Here is a 19,649-nt window from a genome sequence, read left to right as displayed (position 1 = left end):
ATAAATAGAGGCAGAAAAGTTGTTTGTGCTGGTAGATGAGATTAGAACTAGGGGACATAGCCTCAAAATCTGGGGGAGTAGATTTAGGACGGAGATGAGGAGGAACTACTTTTCCCAGAGAGTGGTGAATCTGTGGAATTCTCTGCTCAATGAAGCAGTGGAGGCTGCCTCAGTAAATATACTTAAGGCAAAGTTGGATAGATTTTTGTATAGTAGGGGAATTAAGGGTAATAGGGTAAAGGCAGGTTGGTGGAGATGAGTCCATGGTCAGATCAGCCATGATCTTATTGAATGGCAGAACAGGCTTGATGGGCCAGATGGCCTACTCCTGCTCCCATTTCTTAGGAGTTGGCAGAATTGATTGGAAAAGAACACTGGCAGGGATGACGACAGAGCAAAAACACCTGGAATTTCTGGACGCAAGTCAGAAGGCACATTATGTATACATTCCAAACAGGAAGAAGTATTCTAAAGGAAAGATGACACAACTATGACTAACAAGAGAAGTCAAAGCTAACATAAAAGTTAAAGACAGGGCATGTAATAGAGAAATGAAATGCAATTAATTTATTTCAGTCAGTACAAACATAACAAAAAGCATCATTTACAATGATGATTTCATAATGATGACTTCATAGGACAAAATTAGAACAAAAAACATAGGGTGGTGCACATTTTTAAATTCTCACTACAACTGTTCCATAGATTTCACCCCTCTGACTGAAATACAATGATTTTTTACATTTGTTCCTATCCTTTGTTTTTGAGATATACATGTTCCTCTCAAATCATGTTGACTTTCTCTCATTTTAAACAATCTTTGGATACTTTGTGGTAACTGTCCATTTTTTACTTTATACATAACTTGTATTATTTTAAAATCTATGAAATCTCTGAATTTTAAAGTGTATAGTTGAATAAATAGTGGATTGGTTGGCTCATAATAACTTGTCTTATTTACAATTCGAAACCCTGGAATATTAAGCACCCATTCCTGCCCCTCTCTCAGCCAAGTCTGTGTAACGGCCAGAACATCATATTTCCATGTACCAATCCATGCTCTCGGTTCATTACTTTTACAAATAATAACCCTTGCATTAAAATACACATATTTAAAAAGATGCATCCTATCATATCTATTACTTTGCTCCTGCCTGTTTATTACTGGCCCTGACATCTATCTTCCTCTCCATCCCTCCACTTCCTGACCTGGTGCTCTCGTTCCCATCCCTCTGCCAAACTAGTTTAAATTCTCCTGAGTAGAATTTGCAAACTTCCTGCCTAGGATAGTAGTTTCCCCTCTTGTTTAGGTTCAACCTATCCCTCTTGTACAAGGTCATCTCTGCCTCAAAAAGTTATCGTTATCCAAAAAACCTGAAATCCTGCCTCCTTCCTTTTTCCTTCCCTCATACTAATGTTTATCTCCCTTTAGGTCATACATCCACAGAATGTATTTTCCAGTGGTGAGAGAATATCTGGTTCATTCTTCAGCTCACAAATGAATTCAAAAACCAGACTGAATGAATGGGTGAAACATCCTACCAGATGTTAAAAAAGAAATTTAGAACAATCTTTCTCAGACAGATTTTTTTCTAATGAAGTTCACCTCAGTATGAAAACTATTTTCTGGACTTAAATAAAGTGAGCATCAGGATTCAGTTATCATAGAAACAGCCATTGGATTAACTCATTTGCTGTAAATAAAACCATCCAGCTGCATTTAGAATGTTTGTCGCCTGAATATTTTCTTGCTTTCTTGGTAATAAGGAAATGGGCCCACCATTTCTGACCAAATGTGTTCAAACAAGTGGAAGTCAGAGGACACTTGGCAGCCTATATGCTGTCCCAAAAGATATTTCTTGGTAAAATATATAGAGTTATCTCTGTTATTACAAAATTAGCAAATCTCCCCTTTGCATCTTTGGCCAAATCACTTCAAACAAAAAGTAATTAATATTATGCTTTAATGAACCATTAATAAAAAACAATGGAAAATGCTTCATGAAATTGGCATACTTTAGCCATAATGTGTATCCGTACCTTTGTTGGAGATCATTATCAGCAAGATTCAGCTCCCTTTTCAGATCTTGGTATCTGTCTGCTCTGAGCAAGTGGGAGCCATCATAAAGTGTTAGCTCCCTGTCATGAATGAGCCTATTAAAGAAAATCAAGTCATCAGCACCTATGATAGACATCAGTAAAACAGTAAGCTTCAAATTATTCTCAACTGCCTACAATTCTCGCTGCCTCAATAGAGCAGACAACTTAATCAAAGACCATACCTAACCAGGAGATTTTCTCTTCTTCCCTCTTCCATAGTGCAGAAGATACAAAAGCCTGAATCCACCAATCTCAAGGGCAGTTTCTATTTCACTATTTTAAGACTATTAAAATACTCTTAGCATGATAAGATGGACTTGACCTTATAATCTACCTCGTTATGTCCCTGCACTTTATTGTCTGCCTGCATTCTGTGTAACTGCAAAACTTAATTCTGCATTCAGTTTTTTGAGCTAATAAACTGTTGTAATGAAATTATCTGGATGGATGGGCAGCAAAACTACATGTTTCACTGTTCTTCTGTACATATGACAACAATAAACCAATTTAATAACAGACATGGCCTGAAAAGGAAAATACCTCTGCATGAAAGAATTGAAACACATTAATCAATGACGTGTTACTCACTATGGGAATTTCAACAATATTCCCAAAGCAGTAACCCTCATTACAAAGGACAAGTGCAGCAGTTGGATTGACACCAGCTTCTACAGGTTTCCCAAGTGATACACCTTTATAAATTAAAGGTATATTCCCTTTCCTTCATCAATGCAGGTACACCCCAGAATACCTTATTCAACAGCACTGCTGAAGATCCTTCCATTATTTTCAAGACTTCTCAGGAGTAATTATGGATGGATAAAGTGCGGGCTTTGCTAGCAATATCTACATTCCATAAAATAGATTAACTGCTTTAAAGACCTCAGCCTTGGAATCACACATTCGTTGCCATTTTTGTTATTATTTGCATTTCTTGGTTCTTATTTGTTCAGGGAGTAGATCGATGAAGTTTTATTCTAATTTCAATGATATTTAAAACAGATAAATGCAGATGGCTAAGGACAAGGTAAAATTCATTTCTTTTAATGTCAATGGGCTATTAAATCCAATCAAATGTAACAGAATTTTAACCAATTTGAAACAATTTGATTCATACTGGGAAAAATGGTTTAACTACGTAATGCCTCATAGGCCTGATTTTATTCTCACAAATCAATGAATCTGTTGTAAAAAAAAAATCACTCCCTACTTGTACATAGTTCTTTCCTTTTGCTTGTTTTTTCTTTCCACTCTTTTCTATAAGTGTGTACCTCAGGTAAATACTTTGTGGAGATTTGTGATATATATGATTATATGATATATATGTACAATGTCTGAACTATATCTTATGGAAATGTTTGTTTGATGATGAACTTCAATAAAAAAGAAATTACAAAAAAAATAAAAATGTAAGACAGTGTCATCAGAATGCACTCAATTTTTATGTTACATTGTACTGTACGTAACAGCTGTAAAATGTATCTCTTCTGTAATTTTGCCTTGAAATCAGCTTTCTCCCATCTCTCTTTATCTATCCTGATTCTCACATCTTTTTTTCTTTTACTTTGTATTTATATGGTTTTATAATAAAAGTCATTCCTGTGGTTGCAAGGTCCACATTCTCATTTCTTTTTGGATCAAAAAATTCATTTCTATGGCCTTAGTCATAGACTTTGTGTTCTCCACATCTTTACAGCAAAGCCTTTAATTCTTTTACAATCATCTGTCTCCTTCTTTACAGGAGAAAACAGCCCCAGATTATCTTGATAATTGTACTTAGTTTTTTTTCGATGCTTGGAAAAAATACTTGCAGGAAATCCAAAATATTCAGTGGCTCATTATTATGAAACAGCTTCATTTGCAATGTTCTCAAAATTATTTATAGTTCACGGAGGAGGGAGACTTTCTGTCTTCATCCCTGCAACAGATGACCCCTGCTGAGAGGTAATCACTGCAGTTAAATCTACTAATATGTAAGAACTCAATGTGTGAATATATCGTGTGGATGCCTCAGCAACTTCAACGTGTGAAAGCATAATTACTTAATTGGGAATCAATAATCATACTTCAAAGCAACAGGTTCTAAACATTAGTCTATATACTACTCAAATGCTCTTACCAGATACACTACCCAAGGAAATCATTGATTTTTTTCCAATGGATTACATGTTGTTGTCAAAGCCATCTGCAGCTGTCTACTATAAGACGTCTTTGAGTTGTTCCACCTTCCTGAATTGCTGCCGTTGCTGCTTTGGGAACACTCCAACAGCACTATTGGGTAAAAGTTTCTAAGATTTTGATCCAAAATTTCAAGTCAGGATGGTGTGTGATTTGGAGGGAAATTTGGGCACAGTGGTACTCTTTGAGGCTGCTCATTGTCCAGCTTGTGAGTATATGATGTGCTCAGGACTCATACCACCAGGTTCAAGAACAGTTATCACCCCTCAACCATCAGGCTCTTGAACCAGTGGGTAACTTCACTCAACCTCACTTGCCCCATTAGTGAACTGTTCCCACAACCTATGGATTCACTTTCAAAGGACTCTTCATTTAATGTTCTCAATATTTATTGCTCATTTATTTATTATAATTATTTCTTTTTTTCTTTTGTGTTTGCACAGATTGTTGTCTTTTGCACATTGGTTGTCTGTTCTGTTGGGTGCAATCTTCCATCGATTCTAATATGGTTATTGGATGTACTGAGTATGCCTTCAAGAAAACAAAACTCAGGGCTGATTATGGTGACATATATGTACTGTCCTTTGATAATAAATTTACTTTGAACTTTGAGGAAGATGCAGCAGATTTGTAAAATGTCCATGCGACAGTCACAGTGCACTGACAGTAGATGGAGTAAATCAGTTTGGTTATGGTTGGGGCTTCAGTCAATCAAGCTGATTTGTACTCCATGTCACAGCGCTTTGAGTGTTGTTGCTTTTCCGGGTATACCATCACAACTTTCACTTGCCTTTCAAATGACAGTAAAGCTGAGAGAGTTCTGAGCAGCCTTAATGCATGATAAACAGTTTCTGACATCTCTTGCTACCACAGAGTTTATGTGGCTAGTACAGTTAAATAACTGATCAATGATGACTCCCTGTCTTCCCTATTCCACCCAAATGATGATGTTGAGGGAATATTTCTCCAAGTGCATGATGATACTAGCATGGATAACTTCCCTTTCCAAGGCATTAGAATTTGAAAATACCCACTTATTCTCACCACAGAGAATGCTACAGATCAGGCACCTAAGATCACTGGGTTTAGGACATAGCAACAGTTTCCCAAAGCTGTGATGGTTGATGTCCATCAAGTAAAACTACCTTTGTGGTGATACAGTTGAGGGCATTCACTGACTTCAGTTCTTGCTGAATAGAGCTCCCTGGCGTCACACTCAGTCAAAAGCTGCTTTGGTGCCAAAGCTGGTCACTCTTACCTCACCATTGACATTCAACTTTTCTGCCCACATTTAGAATGAGGCTATATAATGAAATTTGGAGCCAAGTTATTCATGTCAAACTGGCCATCACTTTGTAAATAATGGGGTACTAATTGATTAGGTTGGAATTGTCCTGGAGTTTTACATTGCATGTTTCACAGCAATAATTTGAACTTTGTTAATTGGTCGACATCATTGTACCTGCACATCAATAGCTTAACTGCAAGTAACACTTGAGGCCAAGTCTACGGCACTATAATTGGAAGATTGTCAGGAAACAATCTTCCCAATACACTACCTAGAAGATCAGGTCTCCCACACACTGCCTAGAATCACTTCCCTGAAACACTACCTAAAAGTTTATTTCCCACTGGTCAAAATCTCACCATATGACACCCTGCAGTAATTTCTCCCTCTTATGCAATAATCTGACTCACTTTCTTTCAAGCCGCCTTTTAAATTCATTTTAATTTCTTTGTACATTTACAACCAAAACCTGTCAGTGAATAAGTAGTTCATTGGGATTCACACAAAGTTCGCATGTTTCAAGTATGCAGTAAGATGCATTCTTTAAACCAAAGATCAAATAGGAAAAATTAGAAGACTCAACATCAACTATTAGAGCTGTACTGAGTAATTGACTTTAGTCATCACTTGGTCAGATTTATCCTTTTAATAAAATTGCACTGTGGGAATAATTGCACTGACTGCAAAAATCATGCCAGATTCAACATTCAGCCTTGGACTGGATGATAACTATATTTGTTCCATAAAGAGAATAACAAATGACACAGCAAACTAACTGCCATACACACTGTAACTTCGACACCCGCCTTTTTAAAATGCAGAAGTAAAGCACTTGACAGGGTCCGCATGGCATGATGATCTGGAAGGTTAGGTCGCATGGAATAAGAGGAGCTAGCAAGGTAGATTCAGAACTGGCTCAAAGATAGGAAGCAGAGGCTGATGGCTGAAAGTTGATTCGCCAACTGGAGGCTTGTGACTAGCGGGTTGCCTCATGGGCCAGTGTTGGACCTCTGTTATTAAAGATTCATGTAAATAATTTGGATGTGTATGTACATGGCATGATTAACAAGTTTGCTGATGATGCTAAATTAAGGGGTCTTGTTGATAATGAATACGGTTACAATGAATTACAAAGAGATTATTTTACCTCTGAAGAATGGCCAGTGTCCCAGGATTGACACGATGAATGCCATCCAGGACAACTAATTTCCCATCCAAGGCAGCAGTGACCAGAGGTGCAGGTCGCCAAGCTGTGTCACCATTTGGAAGAGTGTATCTCTGTTGAAGCAAATCTCTGGCAGTCATATCCTATTACACAATATGAAAAATTAGTGTTACCTTCGGGCTGGCCAATTATGTCATCTGCCCTGTGGCCTTGGGCCCCGGCAGTAAATTCTTGATTTTTCTTAACTCCTGGTTCATTTGTTCTAAATAAAGTGCAGGCTTTAGCAACATTATCTCATTTGCATATAATTCTTAAATTAGAATATACAGACAAAAAAAGGAGGAAATGAATTAACAGTTAAATATAATCTATCACAACCCCTCTGGAATCTCAAGTCAACGTGGTTCACACCTATATGAATTACATGGGGAAGAAAAAAAAGTTGATTCTGATATTTGTTCTGGAACAAAGGCGTCCATCACATGTGGAACAAATTTAGGTAAGCTTGAATAGAAAACCAATAACTAAATATTCAATTAATTACTTAGAATATGCCATCAAAAATAACAGCACACCATCCTAGAGGTCTAATCACAAGCAAGAGAAAATCTGCAGATGCTGCAGATCCAAGCAACACACACAAAATGCTGGAGGAACTCTGCAGGCCAGGCAGCATCTATGGAAAAGAGCACAGCTGACATTTCAGGCCGAGACTCTTTTCCATAGAAGCTACCTAGCCTGCTGAGTTACTCCAGCATTTTGTGTGTGTTGCATGGACTTCCAGCATCTGCAGATTTTCTCTTGCTTGTGATTAGTCTACTACACTGCGAAGTCTCTTCCAGGGATACCTACCCTAAAGTTTAAATCTTCACCTTTGATGGGAGAACAGTGAAAGCCTCTCTCACTGTTGTCCCTCTGTGTCCTGATGAAAAGTCTTGGCCTGAAACATCAACTGTACTCTTTTCCATAGATACTGCCTGGCCTGCTGAGTTCCTCTAGTATTTTGCATGTGTATTCTCTAGACGTCTCCAGGGCCAGAGTAGAAGTCCCAGTTTTTTTTAAGTTTCACAATAGTGTAGCAGGTGGTGTTACACTGGAAACTCTAGAGTTACAGATGCTGGGATCTCATCAACAGTTTTGGGTACCATATCTTATAAATCACTGGAGAGAGTCCAGAGGAGGCTCACAAGATGATTCTGGGAATTAAGCAGTTAACATATGAGGAGCATTTGGCAACTTTGGATCTGTACTCACTGGAATTTGGAAGAATGCAGGAGGTGGGGGGGGGGGGGGGGGAATCTCATTGAAATCTACCAAATGTTGAAAGGATTAGATAGGGTGGATGTGGAGAGGATGCCTCCTGTGGTGGGGGTATTCAAAACTAGAGGGCACAGCCTCAAAATTGAGGGGCAACCTTTTAGAACAGAGGTAAGGAGAATTTTTTTTAGCCAGAGAGTAGTGAACCTGTGGAATGCTCTGCCACAGAATGCAGTGGAGGCCAAGTCCATGTGTATATTTAAGGCAGAAGTTGATTGTTTCCTGATCGGTCAGGACATCAAAGGATATTGTGAGATAGCAGGTGTATGGGGTCGGGTAGGATCAGGGATCAACCATGATGAAATGGTGGAGTAGACTCGATAGGCTGAATGGCCTCATTATCCTTCTATGTCTTATGGTCTTATAGCTCTGGAGCAACAAGTAGTACCTGTGGCGGGACAGGAAATGTCGATCGACATCAAACCCGAAGCTCAGATGACCTAGGTTCAATATGGATCTTTGGTGCTCATTTACATGGAGCTTGCATGTTCTCCCTGTGACCACATAGCTTTCCACCTAGTGCTCTGGTTTTATCCCACATTCCAACAGCATGCACGAGGGTAGATTTATCAACCACTGTAAACTGAACTTAGTGTGCTTAGGAATGGTAGAATCAGACAGGCAAAGGAGTTGATGGGAATTAGAAAGAGAATGGATTACAGGGGCTGATAGATTGCTCTGAGAACTGGCACTAAATAAATCATCACAACAAAATCCTTACCAAACAAAAGTGGACAGGGTGTTAAGAGTTGGGCAGTGAGAAATAGTGGAGGAAATACTTATTTGTTAAAGAATTAAGAAAATCCCAAATGAGAGATGCTGCAGCAATTTGCACACCAGAGGCATAAGTTTAGTGATAATTTCTTTTATGAGGCATTGTAAGTGTTGCTACTTCGATGCACTTGTGCTATTTTTGAATAATAATAATAATAATAATAATAATAATAATAATAATAATAATAATAATAAAAAGATCTGTAAAGAAAAAAAGTTTAGTGATACAAAGTTAGGCGAAAGGAAAACCTAGCTGAGGAACTTGCAGGGCAATACAAATTTGTTTATTGGCATTCTCTCAATTGCTCATTCATATGTACAGATTGTACATAAATCAGATTTGTAAGATGGGAAGACCACTAACATCATTGGTTACCATTTTGCATTTGGGAGCTCAGTTTAACATGCAGGCAAAAGTCTAGTAATTCCAACAACAAAGCTTCCTCATGACACATGAAGAATTACCAAATAAAGGATGTCAACAAGGTATATGGAAGACTGACCCCCTTCACATTCCACATGCACATGGACACGAGCTTTCGTGAAGTCACTATCATCTTTAATGATCAGCTACTGAAATATGATAGCTATCGTATTATTTAGTGGTCACCCTTAATTGAAATTACACAACACAGCTATCAAACTCTTCCTTTAAAAAATAAATATTAAATTCAAGATAATGCACTTGCAGACATGTAGTGTCTGCTTGCGGGAACATAGTCTTCAATTTTATTCTCTTTTGCTCTTTGCTGCTTAGTTTTACATTTAGGCTTATCATTGCACAATAAATGGGTGACTGCACAGCAGCAAGCTACGATGCATCACCGATGTTGAAACCTGTGGCAATCAGGCTGCTAATTATCTTTGTCATCCAGATCCATCAATCAAATGATTGAATGACTTCTGTGGCAAAATCATGTTTCTAGATCCCTCTAATTTAGTTACAGCCATCAACAGCAGGATATCTGGGCACTTTCCTCAATTCATTCAACATTTCCTTACCTTCTAATTGTTTTAAAAGGGGAGATCAAATGTTCCTATTGTTAGGGTTAATTTGCGACTGCCAGTTCAGGTCAGCGTGATATTAGCAGACAGAAATACAAGGGAGGGAGGGAGCGAAACAAAGGATTCCTTTGTGCCGAAACTGCTAGTGTCACGTGATTCAGTAAAACAGGGAACTCGTGAAGAAATGGCATCGGACCAAGGACACAAGTGTCCAGCATTACCAAATATGTGTAGCGAGGGGTGGGCTAAGGGAAAAGGGGTATAAATAAGAAAAGAATGTAAGGGGAGGGCAGAACGCGCCTTCTCCAGCGGGGGTCTTGTCTCCTCGCTGTGCCAGTTACGCTTCTGCATTAAAGCCAAGTTTTGTAATATTCCGGTGTTGGTTGTCTCTCTTCCTAAACGAACACAGGGCAGAATTTAAAGCCCAACACTATAAAATTATCAAATTCTAATCATACAGATTAGAATACAGCTACTCAACCATTTGAACAAGACAGAGGCTGTGCCTAAATGTTCACCTTTGCACTGGTAAAAATATGTAGTCTGTCAAGTTCATATATTCTATTTGAATGCTCTGGGAAATCAGCCCTATTTTGGCAATAATGTCAATGGAGCATTGACTTATTCCTGAAATACTTACAGCAGTTTAGATACTATTAATGCAAATAAATAATGATGCTTTTTTTTAGCTGATGTAAGTGAAAGCCCATCCTAAAGAAACTCTTTTAACTAATGGGGAGCTTATCTGTACCTTTACTCGTGGAGATGAAATTTTATTTTTGAAATAATAGATGTAGGGAGTCAGTAGAGAAACAGACCCTACTGGGTTTACTGAGTATTTATCATCCATTGGTAAATTGGTTTATCATTCCCTTTCTCCTACTGTCCACTGTCCTCTCCTAGCAGTTTCTTTCTTCTCTACCTCTTGACCTTTCCCACCCACCTGGTTTCACCTATTACCTTCCAGCCAGCCTTTTTCCTTTCCCCCCACCTTTTTATTCAGGCATCTTCCCCCTTCCTTCTCAGTCCTGAAAAAGGCTCACGATCCAAAACATTCACTGTTTACTCTTTTCCACAGATGCTGCCTGACCTGCTAAGTTCCTCCAGTGTTTTGTGTGCATTGCCAGCATCTGCAGACTTCCTCACATTTTGGTTTTTTATTGTCATATGTACCCAGATACAGTAAAAAAGTGTAAGGCCGTGACATTTATATCAATCCACACTAATTCCAATTGTTCTCCCACAATCCCATCAAATTTCCCTGACCTGAAAATCCATGATTCTACCTTGGATTATATATCCTTCAATTGCCACTAATGTCACTTGTTGCTTATGGTGCTGGGTAAATTATGAATAATTCATGCTATATTAAGCTTCTGCAATTTATGGTTGCCATGTTTGTACAATGCTGCTGTTGCAAAATGATAAATTTTCCATGGCATTTATACTTTAGTTATGTATATTTGAACAAATCCCCCCCAATGATGAGCACACTGGGGACAACTTAGAGTGGCTGATTAACCAACCAACCTGGGACATGCAGAGAAAGCAGAGCACTCAAGAGTAAATCCATCTGGGCACAAGGACAATATGGAAACTCTGCACAGACGAGATCAGGATTGAATCTGGATTGTAGCAGCTCTTTTAGGTGTGTGGTTGTTTTGAAAAAGGTTGATTTTTTTTCCTGTATTTATAATGAGGAATATTTTTGGGAACAAGTTATAAGCCATATATGGAGTCTGAAATATAAATTTCATTTTCGCTCAATAAGTTCAAGATTTTGATGAAACAAAATAATCATCCTCAACAAGTGCAATGTTATTTGACTTCTGCAGGAGTCAAATTGGCGACATGATGGAGATTAAAGCTGTCCAGGTAACAGTTTCTTTCGGTGCTGCCAGTTGGAGACAGGAAAAGAAAGAGCAGGACATATTGGAATTGTGAGATGCAGAGCACGGCAATTGCTGGAAATCTTAAACAAAAGAGAATGCTGCAAGGAAGGAGTGAGAATTTAAAGCACCACATTAATGGTACGGGAAAATGCAACTATATAATACTTAACTGGCCAGGTTAATTCAGCAGCACATCTAAAAGTTGTGAGTTCTGCTACAAGGCCAAAAGGCACATGGCTACTTCTTTGAGGAATGATGCAAGCTTTCAACCAGAAAAATCAAAAATTCCATGCCCACCCCCATGGCATCTGTTGGGGGAAAACTGAGTTCCTCCAGCAGATTTTCTGTTGCTTCAAATTTCTTAAAACCTACACCTCAAGTTCAGAAGCATCTCCAGTTAAAGTTCACAACTGAATCACATTGCTGTTCTATCTAGAACCATCGCTTATCTACTCCCTACCCTTGACCACGTTAATTCGTGAACATTCTGTGTCCTTGACTAATTGCCTCCCTCAAATTTACTTTATCACCCAGTCTTAAAAATTCCTCTCCTTTTCTGTTTGCCTGTCGTCACCACAGCGTGTCGCATAATGTAAGTGCAAGATTACCTGATAAAGAGTGATGGGTTCAATGCTATAGCCAAGCAGGTCAGCAAATTCCTTAGAAATCACAGTTTTGCCACAACCCTAGATAATAAAATTAATAGAAGGTTTTAAATGAATGATGCAGGTCAAGTAAAATTGACCACTATGTGAGCTTTATTATGTACAACATAACCTTCATTCATATTACCTTTCCACCAATTAAACACATATCCTTTACCATATGCGACTGCATCATCTCTGCCAGAAGCCTATTGTGACTCGATGTTTTGATGAAATTTGATGACTTTGTATGAAACTTTGATGGTTTTGTTCCAGTGGGTATCTATAAAATTCAAAAATTAAAAACAGATAATTGTTACTTTTAATAAAAACAGACATACTGTATCAGCATCAATTTTTAACTCAAAGTAGTCTGTAAAATAAATTGGATGCCAAAAAATGTATTTGGAGGGTATTATTTTCTGCATTATCTAGTATAGTATATCAATTTAGTAATGCCTTTCTAGATGTTATACATGATTTCAATACACTTCAACATCATTTGTGCAGCTTTGTGGCATTTTTGCTACACCATGTTTCAATGTATCATCTGAATAACATAGCCTATTTAAATACAGGTGGCCTCCGCTTTTCGAACGTTTGATTTACGACATCTAGCTGTTATGAAAGACTTACATTAGTACCTGTTTTCGCTAACCAAAGAGGATTTTTGCTTTTACGAAAAAAGGACACCCGCTTTATATGTGTGTTTACCCCAAGAAAGACTACAATGACCGTGAAGCCTTGTGCGGGCAGTTGTTTGCGCATGCATGTACGCGCGTACATTTTTGTTTCTCCAAATCGATTTTGGTTCGCTGCCTTCCCGAGTTTGATAAGTAAAACTACACCGTACCTACAATATTTCTACTTTATATAGGGTGTAAATTTATTATATCATTCCTGCTTTTACTATATGTTAGTGTTATTTTAGGTTTTATGTGTTATTTGCTTTGATTTGGTAGGTTTTTTCTGGGTCTGGGAACACTCAAAAGATTTTCCCATATAAATTAATGGTAATTGCTTCTTCGCTTTATGACATTTCGGATTACAAACCGTTTCACAGGAACGCTCTACCTTCAGATTGCGGGGAAAACCTGTAATACACATTTAATTAGATTTCAAGGGTAGAGATATTTGTGTGATCCCAAGGGATTGCCAGGAGGATGGGAGGGTGTGCTTGCTGTAAAATGATGCACAAATCTACATTGTAAAAACTTCATGACGCAACTGTAGAAACTAACCATGGTCTTCAAAAAATTCCAAAAAGTAATGATGGTTGGCAGCAGTATTAATAAAGGAATATATTCCAAACGCAAATGTATTTGAGGGCTGAGGAACTGAATCAAGTTAAGCTGAGTGAAGGAGCAAGTCCAGTATTAACATACTACTAGGAGTATTCAATGGGCACCAAAAAGTGACAGAGATAGAGCAGCAAATTTGAAAATCTTACAGAGGTGTGCAGGAAAACTAAAAGAATAATTATTTACGTTACATCAAATAAGATCATATTAGAAAAGTGTAAAGAGGGGGAGGAATTTCTTAAATGTTAAGTAAATATCCAGTTTGCTTCTGATCCAGCAAGAAAAAAAAGTATCGGAGAAGTTTTTTTTAAAATTTCAGGTGCTGGAAATTAAAACTAAAGGTATAGAAACACCCAACAGTTCCATCAGCTTCTGTGGAAAGAAAAAAAAAGATTCAGATACAGGACTCTTAATCAGTACAGGCAACAAGTTGGTTTTAAGTTATAGAGAGAACTGTGAAGGGATAGCTCTCTGATAGGGTAAGATCAGAGTTGCTAAGGGATAAGTAATGGAGATCATTTAGTCTATATGTTAATTGTGAATAGTTAGAAAACACAAGAGGATAAACGAAAGCCAGGAAATGAAAGCAGTTAGAGAATGGGGACACCAACAAAGAAATACAAAAGTTGCAAAGTGTATGTCAGAAGGCACATAGTACAGAGTGGGAGCAGTATGGAGATTTCAAATAGCAGGCAACAAGGAAATCTGTGTCCCCATTGCAGATATTAGTATACGAGATTGGGAAGGTTGGAGGAGAAGGGACTAATCCACTTTCATTAGTGGATAGTCACAAATCCCAAGTACTGGGCAAAGGACACACGCGAACACTAGGGTTGAAATTCTTTTAAACACAAAGAGTGCTGATGATTTGGAAATCACTCCCTGTAAGAGCAGTGATTTCCTGAAAATTTTCTCCCTGAAATCACTTTCTGTGCAATAAGCTGAGCCACTGGAATCTTCAAAAGACCATAACACATAGGAGCAGAATTTGGCCATTCGGTCATTTCAGTCTGCTCTACCATTTCATCATAGCTAATCCACTTCCCTCTCAACCCTAACCTCCTGCCTTCTCCCCATAAACTTTCATACCTTGACTAATCAAGAAGCTATAAACTTCCACCTTAAATACACCCAATGGCTTCATCTTCAGAGCTGCCTGTGGCAATGATTTCCACAGATTCACCACCCTCTTGCTAAAAAAAATTCTTCCTCATCTCTGTTCTAAATGGACATCCCTCTATTTTGAGGCTGTGCCTCTGATTCTATGCTCCTCCACTATCGGAAACATTCTCTCCACATCCATTCTAACTAGGCCTTCTAACATTTAATAAGTTTCAATGAGATCCCCCTCATTCTACTAAATTCCAGGGAGTAAAGATCCAGAGTCATTAATCACTTCTCATATGATACTGCTTCATTCCTGGAATCACTCTCGTGAACCTCCTCTAAACCCTCTCCAGTGCCAACACATCTTTTCTTAAACAAGGAACTCCAAAACTTCTCACAATATCCAAGTGATGCTTCACCAGTGCCTTAAGAAGCCTCTCGAAATGAGTGCTAACATTACATTTGCCTTCCTCACCACTAACACAACATGCAAATTAACATTTAGGAATCCTGCACAAGGAATCCCAAGGCCCTTTGCACCTCGGAGTTTTGAGTTTTGAATTCTTAATTTTCGAACTTAGTCCCTGTTTAGAAAATAGTCTCTGCTTTTATTCCTTTCACCAAAGTGCATGACCGTACACTTCCGTACAAGTCCTTCTGCAGCCTCTCTGTTTCCTCAACACTACCTGCCCTTCCACTTATCTTTGTATCATCCACAAACTAGGCCACAAAGCCATCAATTCTGTTATCCAATTCATTGACATACAATGTGGAAAGAAGCAGTCCTAACACCAACTCCTGTGGAACACCACTAGTGACCTGCAGCCATTCAGAAAAAGGTTCAGTTTATTCCCATTTTTTGCTTCCTTCCAATCAGTCAAAGCTCTAGTATCTTTCCTGTAATATCATGGGCTTTAATCTTGTTATGCAGCCTTATTAGCAGAACTTTGCCAAAGGCCTTCTGAATCTCCAAGTACACAACATCCACTGATACTGTTTTGTCACCTTCTTGTTATTTCCTCAAAAAATTCTGACAGATTTGTCTGGCAAGATTTTCTGTTAAGGAAGCCATGCTGACTTTGGCCTATTTTATCATGTACCCCAAAACCACATTATTAACAATTGACTCCAACATCTTCCCAGTCACTGAGTTCAGGCTAATTGGCCTATAATTTCAATTCTTCTGCTTTCCTCCCTTCTTAAAGAGTGGAGTAACATTTGCAATGTTCCTGTCCTCCAGAATCATTCCAGAATCTAGTGATTCTTGAAAGATGAACAGTAATGTTTCCATAATCTCTTCAGCTACCTCTTTCAGAACACTGGGTGTAGTCCATCAGGTCCAGGTGATTTATCTATCTTCAGACCTTTCAGCTTCCTAAGCACCTTCTCCTTAGTAACAGTAACTATGCTCACTTCTGCCCCCTGACACTCTTAAACTTCTGGCATACTGCTGGAGTCTTGCACAATGAAGACTGATGCAAAATACTTATTCAGTACATCCGCCATTTCCTTGAACCCATAACTACCTCTCCAGTGACATTTTCTTGCACTCAACATTAGTAAGACCAAAGAAATGATTGTGGACTTCAGAAAGGGTAAGATGAGGGAACACATACCAGTTCACATAGAGGGATCAGAAGTGAAAAGTGTGAACAATTTCAAGTTCCTGGGTGTCAATATCTCTGAGGACCTAACCTGGACCCAACATATCAATGCAGCTATGGCAGACAGTGGCCATATTTCATGAGGAGTTTAAGGGAATTTGGTATGTCACTAAAAACATTCACAAATTTCTACAAGTGTGCAGTTCAGAGCATTCTAACTGGCTGCATCATCATCTGGAATGGGGTGGGTGGGGTGCACTACTGCATAGAACTGAAGTAAGCTGCAGAGAGTTGTAAAATTAGTCAGCTCTATCATGGGCACTAGTCTCTGTAGTATTCAGGATATCTTCTAGGAGTAGTGCCTCAAAAAGGCGGCATCCATCATTAAGCACCACCATCACCCAGGACATGCCCTCTTCTAATTGCTACCATCAAGAAGGAGGGACAGAAGTCTGAAAGCACACATTCAAAGATTCAGGAACACCTTCTTCCCCTCTGCCATCTAATTTCGGAATGGACATTGACCCCATGAACATTACATCTCTACCTTTTTATTTCTTCTTTGTGCCTCCTATTTAACTATTGTGTGTGTGTATATATATATTCATACTGTAATTCACAGGTTTTTTCCTCTATTATTATGTATTGCATTGTACTGCTGTCACAAAGTTACCAAATTTCACCACATATGCTGGTGATATTTGTTATGAGTGCTGAACAGACCTAATGAAAATGGGATGAAGAGTTAACTATTCCCCCCCACCCCCTTTGAGAACTATGAACTATGCTGCTACTGAGAGAGAGAGATGAAGCACAAAGACAGGGACATCTGCTACAGATAAGAGAGAGAGAGAGAGAGAGACATTTGATTTATGTATTATGGCTTTTTCCTGGATTGTTTACCTTTCGCTGCAAGGACCTTACTTTGCTTGTTAACATTCCTAAGGAGACAGCAGGAGTGGCCTGATTTGATGGACTTGGTCATTTTGAGTTGATGGATGGCTGATACCCCTTCAGAGGGAATAAAAGACAGGTGTGGGGAGACACCCCTCAGACACACCAGTAGACACTGATCGAGTGTTGTGCACCCACAGGAAGGTGGGGGCTTCGAGGATCGAATCAGGAGATTGGTCAGTAAAGCTCACAGTGTGACGGTAGGACCGGTGGGAACTTGTGTGTGTGTCCACTCATGCAAGAGTGACGAGTCCACCACAGAAGAACGGTCTGGCCGAGAACGAAGGGGTCATAACCGAATGACCACAATGGTACGATGGAATCAGAATACAACAGACAGTTTGCTGGCTGCAGCTGCTCAATCCCTTGCTCGCTGTCTCTCTCTCTCTCTCTCCAACAAATTACAATACAACAACCGCAACTACTTCAGCACACATGAACTGAACTGAACTTTATATTCTTCAATGACAATTCATTTACCCCTAGACATTGATAGAGCTTGTTTATTATTGTTGATTATTATTCCTACACTTCTATGTTTCTTATTGCTAACCTGTTTTATATGTATATTTGCATTTTTGATACTGTATTGTGTAGTTTACTAATAAACACCTTTAGTTTTCGGTACCACCAGACTCCAACGGATTCTTCTATTTCTGCTGGTCTGTAAACCCAGTTACGGGGTACGTAACAAATTAAACCTGATTCTGCTTCTGATTCCAGTGGTCCAATACCTACTCCCCCGTCTCTTTTATTCCTTATACATCTGAAAAATACGCTTGGTATCTTCTTTGTATTATTGGCTAGCTCAGTGGTCACCAACCTCCGGGTTGCGGACCAATCCAGGCCGTGAAGCATGCAGGGGTACAGCGGTAGCCAGAACGCACCCAGCACATCTTAAAGAAAAAAGCCGAAATAAACAAGCTAAATGTCGCCTCTGATCTGGGCCGACATTTTTTGTGCCGGGCGGCACCTAATTAATTAGCTTGCTTATTTCAGGTTTTTTCTTAAAGATGTGCTGGGTGCGTTCCGCCTACCGCAGCACCCCTGCATGTTTTGCAGCCTGGTATCGGTCCGCAGCCCGGAGGTTGGGGACCACTGGGCTAGCTTACCTTCATATTTTATCTCCGCACCCCCCCCCCCATGGCAATTTTAGTTGCCTTCTGTTGTCCTTTAAATGTTTCCCAGACCTCTAACTTTCCACTAATTTTTGCTCTATTATAAGCGCTCTCTTTAACTTCCCTTGTTAGACATGGTAGTGTCATTCTGGCTTTAGAATACTTCTTCATATTTGGAATGTATTCATTCTGCACCTTCCGGATTGCTCCCAGAAACTCCAGCCTTTGTTGCTCCGCTGCCACCCCTGCTAGTGTCCCCTTCAATTCAATTTTTTCAGCTCCTCTCTCATGCCTCTGTAATTTCCGTTACTCCACTGTAATACTAATGCATCTGACTTCCACTTCTTACATTTGTATATTATGATCCTAAGGCTTCCTTTACTTTAAGCTCCCTAATCAACTCCAGTTCAGTATACAACATCCAATACAGAATCCTCAAATAAAGCAACCCTGTTCAAGGGCAAGTTCATCCCAATGGTGGTAAAAATGGGAGAGATCGAACTTCTGTTGCACATTCCAGCCATTTTTGGTGGTCATGTAGACCTAAGACAATGTGGGGTGTTTTCCACTTTCCCTTTGTTCATTCCTGATGTAATAGGGAGATTTTCAATTTGCATCAGAGAGAATACATCAAGAAGAGTGTCTTCTTTTGAAAATTTTTCAGGCATTTCTTTTTCCAAGGGAAAACAGGACAATTCAGCAGTATTTCCATGATTCAACTTTGTAACTGTGTTCTCCTTGAAACAGAGCCATTCTCTGCATTCATGCTGCTGCTGTAAGTGCAACACCTTTTTGTGGATTGAAAATGACACTAGTGGTTAATGGTCAATAATGAGGGTAAACTCTCCCCCGTACAAGTAAAGGTTGAAACATTTTACACCACAATCTGTCTTGACATTTCGTAAGTGTTCATTGTCATCTTTACTGGTAACAATGAAGTCATCCAGGTAACACTGAGTGCTTGGGTAGTCTTTCTGCCAGAGTGCAGGTGCAGATGCTACTCCAAAAATAAGCCTATTATAGCAATAAAGTCCTTTATGAGTTTTTATGCTGAGAAACACTTTGGACTCTTCTTCCATCTCCTTCTGCAAACGGGCCTCCACTAAGTCCATTTTGCTGTACTGTTTTCCTCCAGAAAGATTTGCAAAGATATTCTCTATCCGGGGCAGAGGGTATTGATCTACTTTCAGTACTGGGTTGAT

At 39.1% G+C, this 19,649-nt stretch overlaps 1 protein-coding gene across 2 annotated transcripts in view; it reads right to left on the bottom strand.

Annotated features, from left to right (window-relative positions):
• The window catches only part of vwa8 (von Willebrand factor A domain containing 8), a 501,727-nt gene that overhangs the window by 277,380 nt on the left and 204,698 nt on the right, over positions 1-19,649 (bottom strand). For both annotated transcript variants that reach the window (XM_073046008.1, XM_073046009.1), the window contains exons 11-14: positions 12,512-12,646; positions 12,328-12,405; positions 6,714-6,874; positions 2,041-2,154 (exon numbers count right to left, since the gene is read on the bottom strand). In XM_073046008.1, coding sequence (XP_072902109.1) covers positions 2,041-2,154; positions 6,714-6,874; positions 12,328-12,405; positions 12,512-12,646 — 488 coding nt within the window. The remainder of the gene's footprint in view (positions 1-2,040; positions 2,155-6,713; positions 6,875-12,327; positions 12,406-12,511; positions 12,647-19,649) is intronic.

The sequence above is a fragment of the Hemitrygon akajei genome, chromosome 5 (assembly GCF_048418815.1).
Source record: "Hemitrygon akajei chromosome 5, sHemAka1.3, whole genome shotgun sequence".
NCBI lineage: Eukaryota > Metazoa > Chordata > Chondrichthyes > Myliobatiformes > Dasyatidae > Hemitrygon > Hemitrygon akajei.
The sequence above is the reverse complement of the archived record's forward strand: the minus strand, read 5'-3'. Positions and strand labels throughout refer to the sequence as shown.